The sequence below is a fragment of the Hippocampus zosterae genome, chromosome 21, assembly GCF_025434085.1.
Source record: "Hippocampus zosterae strain Florida chromosome 21, ASM2543408v3, whole genome shotgun sequence".
Lineage (NCBI taxonomy): Eukaryota > Metazoa > Chordata > Actinopteri > Syngnathiformes > Syngnathidae > Hippocampus > Hippocampus zosterae.
This window is the reverse complement of record NC_067471.1, coordinates 7035491-7041678: the sequence shown is the minus strand read 5'-3', so window position 1 is coordinate 7041678 and position 6188 is coordinate 7035491. Positions and strand designations below refer to the sequence as shown.

General features: G+C 47.0%; 2 protein-coding genes across 2 annotated transcripts in view; one reads left to right on the top strand and one right to left on the bottom strand.

Annotated features, from left to right (window-relative positions):
- Positions 1-6188, bottom strand: part of fam3c (FAM3 metabolism regulating signaling molecule C) — an 82452-nt gene that overhangs the window by 31539 nt on the left and 44725 nt on the right. The window lies entirely within an intron of this gene.
- LOC127593846 (uncharacterized) lies at positions 172-2738 on the top strand. Its single transcript, XM_052055556.1, has 3 exons — positions 172-1120; positions 1268-1791; positions 2348-2738. Exons 1-3 carry the CDS (start codon positions 1095-1097, stop codon positions 2716-2718), a joined length of 921 nt encoding a protein of 306 aa, XP_051911516.1. The 5' UTR covers positions 172-1094; the 3' UTR covers positions 2719-2738.

Below are 6188 nucleotides of genomic sequence, written 5' to 3'. Positions count from 1 at the left end.
CCATGACGCTTGGTCACACCTCGGGGAGCAAATTGTTCATTTGCTGAAGGTCGTTTATTGAGGAGAAAGAAAAAAAAAAGAATGATCTTGAGTACAATTCTGCTCATATATCTTTTAAAAGAATTAAAAAAAAAAAACTAAAGTGGTACCGCCTCATTCCTTTATTCCTATGATTTTTTTAAGCATCTGTGTAATGCAATGCCCATTAAGTTCCTCGCGCCCCTCTTTGCCCTCTCCACGAGAACAATCGGGCGTCCGCACAAACAACGAGCCAAAGGAAAAGCCCAGGGTGGAGTAGGTGGAGTGGCAGGGTCCCATCTTCAGGGTGGAAATTAAGGTTTGAGGCCCCCCAATTTTGCGTGTGTGCATGTATTCTGGAAATGACTTTTCTTTTTTTTTTAGGGTTGATCATAGTGCCCTCTGTTGCTCTGGTATGATTCTCACATGAAGTAAATGCATTTTAGTCCAGTTTCAATCCAGTGTCTTTATTTCCCCCAATGTATTTAATCATTTTGTTTTAAATTCAATGTCTACCAATGCGCTAATCAAAAATTACAATGCCACTAATTCATTTAAAAAAAGAAACTCCTGAATCCAGTTAAATGACTGAGGTCATGGCTCATGTTTGAACGTGACTCTGTCTCCATCATGTGGCCAATATGTGCATTGCAGTCACCTGACGGCGCCGCATTCCTGCTCGTCAAAAGCCCTTTTTGCCCTTCACGTTTCTGTATTTAGACTAAGGCAGTCACAACCTGTTCCACTGGCTTATCTCGACTATAAATAAAAACAGATACATGAGGGTAAACACAGGACATGCAGTATAAAAACGTCCTCCAAATGCAGCAGTCCCCTTTGAACTGATTTAACTGATTGAATGGAGTCCATGCTTGCGCAGTCGCTCTTTTTGGTCGCGAGCGCGCATAGGAGCGTGGTAGCAGCAGCGCGCATGCGTGGAAGAGAGTCGCGGGGGGGGGGGGCGGAGGGTGTAGAGAGAGTCGCCGGCTCAATTTCCATCGCGGCTGCACACTTGCATCAATCGGCTGGACACGACGACGACGAGCCGGCACTGGGAATACTGAACCGGACACGCCATGGGCAACCTGCCGCTCACCACCGGGTAATGTACACCCATATCTATATTCAATTTATATTCAGATGTATTTTTAATATTGTATATAGAGGGTTTTGTGTGCTGGTGTAAAAATAGGTCATGCTGCATTGTAGTCCAGTCATGCATGTTTTAATTCTATTGTTTTCCCTATAGGCTGTTTAACACCGGGGCGCCCCCACCCCAACCTGACAGCAGGTTCACCAGCGTACCCATCAGCAGAGGCATCACCTACTACCGGGCGCGCCACCCTCTGTCCACTTCCTCCGCCACCCATGACCCACTTCCTGCCACTGTGATCCCATCACAGGCCCCCCCGGCTCGCCCCCTCCTCCTCTTCTTCTCGTGGCTGGGGGCCCACTCGGGGGCGGCAGCCAAGTACTTTGACGCCTTCCTGATGCGGGGCATGGACGTGCTGCTGGTGCAGAGCGGCGTCATGCACTTTTTGTGGCCCCGCTGGGGGCTGGACTACGGGCTGGAGCTATTGGAGGTCCTGGAAGCGCCCGAATTAGCCAGGCGTCCCCTTCTGGTGTACGCCTCTTCCATCGGGGGCTACACCTTCGCGCAGGTGCTTGTCCACGTGGCCCACGGGCACGCCAAGCACGCCACTCTGCCCCATCGGGTCGTTGGCCACATCTACGACAGCCTGGTCGCCGGGACCCTGGAGCACATGGCCACAGGTGAGTGAGCGCTCGCATGAGATGAGGTTAGGTGACCCTCTAGTGTCTGTGTAGGATAAAAAAAATCTTTTTTGCAACTGGCAGAGCAGGACTCTCGTGGTTTTTAGCTGTCAGAGTGCAAAGCAAAGCAAATTTGTTTCTCAAACAGCCTCGGTATAAGGGGTTAACAGGTGAACGAGGACCTGCTGGGGATCATGTTACCCACGAGTTGAGCCACTACTGTACTTGTGACTGAATTTGCCAAAACTGCCTTATAGCCTGTTAGCTTAATGCTAGCACCTAATGGGAAACACCATGGATGAGTGAGCTAGGAAATAGCATTAGTGTTGCAGTGTTATAACCCATTTAAACAATGGGTCTTTGAACACAACACAAATGACATAACACTAGTCACGATCAAATGTTTTTTAGCATCTGAAGATTATTAAATGTTACTGTGGCTTATTGGGTACGCCCCTGTCAATGTAGGCAATGTTTTTTTTTTAGCTGACTAAACAGAAAAAAAATACAAAAACTGAAGTGATTTTGATTCAAAGAATGATTCTATGTTCCCCAGGTTTGGGCAGGACACTGGCGCCCCTCCTGGAGCGCATCATCAAGAGTACGGCCATGTTGTACTTCTGGCTCTTCAAAACCAGCACGGCCGACGTGTACCAGCGCGCCATCTGGGTGTTCGGCAACAGCCCCGTCATGGCCCCGGCACTTTTTTTTTCCAGCGAGGATGACGCTCTGTGTGACGGTGAGGTCCTGGATGCCATTGTGGCCGGTTGGCGGCGCAGGGGCGTTGCCGTCTACAGCAGGAAGTGGGAGGTTTCAAAGCACGCCGCGCACATGCGTTGCCACCCGCAGGAGTACCGACGCACGCTGGAAGCCTTTTTGGACTCGCTGCCTTTAAGTCCACCTCTTCTTGGCACAAATGTACAATAAAATTTTTTTCATGACATCCATCCATAAACTGCATTTGCCTCATGAAATTTTATTCCCTGGACAGTGTATGTTGGTTGTAGTTCTCACAATGTCCACAAGAGGGCACTGCTCCCCCATAGATGCTTAAACCAACATTTTCCATCCATCCATCCATCCATCCATTTTCCGATCGGCTTTATCCTCACAAGGATCGTGGGGAGGGGGGCGGGTGCTGGAGCCTATCCCAGCGGTCTTCGGGCAGTAGGCGGGGGTCACCCTGAACCGGTTGCCAGCCAATCGCAGGGCACACAAGAGACGAACCACCATCCACGCTCATACGCACACCTCAGGACAATTTAGAGTGTTCAATCAGCCTGCCGTGTATGTTTTTTGGAATGTGGGAGGAAACTGGAGTACCCAGAGAAAACCCACGCAGGCCCAAGGAGAACATGCAAACTCCACACAGGGAGGCCACAGCTAGAATTGCACCTCTGCACTTTGTGTGTGTGTTTTTTAAAAAAATGTTTTTCAATTCCCTCTCCAGTGCCGAGTGGACCTGCAAGGTTAAATTGATACTTTTATCTGACAAACAGATGCTCACAGTTGCATTGGGGAAAAGTAATTTTTTTCTTTTTTTTTTCTTTCACATAGACGCTTTGGTCCGGCGCAGATACTTTTTGGGGTAAGGGCTTCCTGGCTACTGTCTTAGGAACAGCAAGCCCAGACCGCAAAAAGACCCACGCAGGACAAACTTGTACCCCGCTTGGTCTTCTGGTACCTCACCGCCACCGTCACCTGGACAGTTCAGGTAAAAGTACATTTGAGTGAATTCACACAATGTGTTGAGTGCTTTTTTGACCACTTGTGAACATATTTTGTAGCATATCTCTCTTTCAGTCAGTAATCATAATGTGGCCCTTTTAGGGTGAACGGAACCATACTTGGTCACATCATTTCAATGTTGGGGAGAAACCGTATTCGGGAACGGCACTTAAATTTGTCGGCGAGCCACGTATAAAATCGTCTCTTAAAAAGGAAACACAATATAGCTTGTTGTGAGGCGATGTATATTTGGTAAGTTTATTGGCTGCAAGATCTTCATGAACACCGTAAGTTACATCTGGACCACCAAAATGAGAGATGTTTCGAAGATAATAGTTTTAAAGGACAGAATATTAGGGACACCAACCATAATACAAATACTGTGAATAAATAGCTTTAAAAAAGTCACATGTGGAGGACATGACGGAGTCCTTGTCTTTGTATGTGGCCGTGACGTCACGCCGAGGCACCCGCCACACTTACCTCACCATGTGCGTCATACGTGGGGGAGGGGCGAAGAATGGCGGGGGGGGGGGGGAGGCGGTATTATAGTGCCACGTCTTCATCTTTTCCATGTATATTTCCCCATTAAAATCGAGAACGGTGCGCACGTTGCCCCGCGAGCTCGTCCACCTACGCGCATGCACGCGTTACGCGCACGCACGCGTTACGCGCACGACGTGAGCTGTCCGCGGTGCTGAACGACTGCGGCGGCGGTGGTGGTGGTGGTGGTGAACGCCCAGAAAACAAACACACGCGTCCACGCGTGACAGAGATGGGGGAAACACACGAGCGTGTGTGCGTGTGTGTGTGTGTGTGTGTGTGTGTGTGTGTGTGTGTGTGTGTGTGTGTGTGTGTGTGTGCGCGCGCGCGTGCGTGCAAGACGACGGGGATGAATCGGCACTTGTTGCCTTCATGTAACGTGCACGCGCCAACGTTCACATGAATGCACGGCGACCGCGCTGAATGAAATACGATGTTCATGCAGTTTTGACGATAATGGTAAAGATGCTCACCCTGTCACCTCGCATGTGGTCACCAGTGTTGCGACGTCAAGAAAAAAAAAATATCCCTGGAAGAATTTGAGCGGTACCCACTGACGTGCAGCAGTCAGGGTGCATGCGCCCCACCAACACTAACGCGACCACCACTCGCGCTCTCACACAACCTACCGTTCGCTATCATGTTTCTTCTTCATACTGCTCTTCTTCCTCGATGCAATATGAAAAAGAAAGAAAGGAAGCTCCGGACACTCAATTCCTCTAGTCTGCTGCTGCTGCTTCTTGCTGGTGACCTGCATTGACGTCATTGCGTCATTAGGTTTCCCCTGGAAACACGGGAGAGCTAAAAATAGCAACACATTAATTCAAACCCCAGGCTGAGAGAGAAAAGAGAGAGAGTTTGGGGAAGGGAGGGGGCTCTTTTTTGGAGGTTGTTTTATTATGTCAATTTCTATAAGAGTTTGATTTATTTTCCATTGTTGTAGCTTTTTCTTCATGTCATGACTTATTCAAGCCCCAAATGCATGTTGCAGCATTGTTTAAACGTTTAAAACATAAAAGGAAATTCATTTAAACACGTGAGGTACGGGTTTATTTATTTATATATTTGTTTTTTTATTTATTTATGAAGCCGTGTACATTTTTATTAGTAAAATGAAGTACATAATACAGTTGTATACACTATATACGATATACTCGAAAGACCTCCCCCGTGTGGCACAAAAATGTACTACCACGTTAAATCCACCATATTCATAACTATATTGCCGTTAATTGATTTAGTGAGTTTAATTTCCTACTGAGGGAAAAACTGCAGCTTTCAGATAACCTAATGAATCAAAATACTTTCGTAAATTATCAGCTAATGTGACCAATCATTCACATTTCAGCGTAGGTTCGTGTTTGAATGATTAGTTCAACAATTATTCCCTCGGCGAGATTCGTAGAAACTCTAGCTCCCACGTGACACAAAAGTATATTGCCACTTTAAGCATTCCCTTCTGATAACTTGCTGCTGGTTGGTTACAATTTAAGCAATTTATTGTTTTATGGTAATCTGAAAACATTCCCCGAACGTTTGTACAATACCAAAATGTCGTGAAAGTGCACTGCCATTGAATTAGGTAAAACCTAGGCCACGCCCACAATCACGGAAGTGACCGACGGTCGCGATGCAATTGAGTACTGTTGGAATTAAATGTAAGAATGGACACTTTGCGACGGTATGTAAACAAATTATTTGAGCACAGTAACGTGGTTTAACATATACGCATGTATATTTTCGATAATTTGAAGTGTTTATGGCCCCACGCGTGACACTGTCTTTAATCGTCGGTAGGTAGAACTCGAATCACCTCATCTCGACAGTCGCCACTGTGAAAGAGTGCCAAAACGCATTAAAAATAATAATTTCATCCCATACGTGGCGGTGCTGGATAGTGGTGCATTTTACCTCGCATAAACGTTTGTTTTTATTTGTTGTTATGTGGCCAAGAGTGCGCTATGGGTCAGTAATGATGTGTTGTGTAATACAAATCTGGAGCGTGGTCAATGGCCTCATGGCGGCGCTGCTCCATTTGCCCCATCTGCTGGCCAATGACGGCAACTACACATCAAAAGTCCATCGTTTTTGTAAACATACAATTGATTACGAGCAGTCTTTTTTAA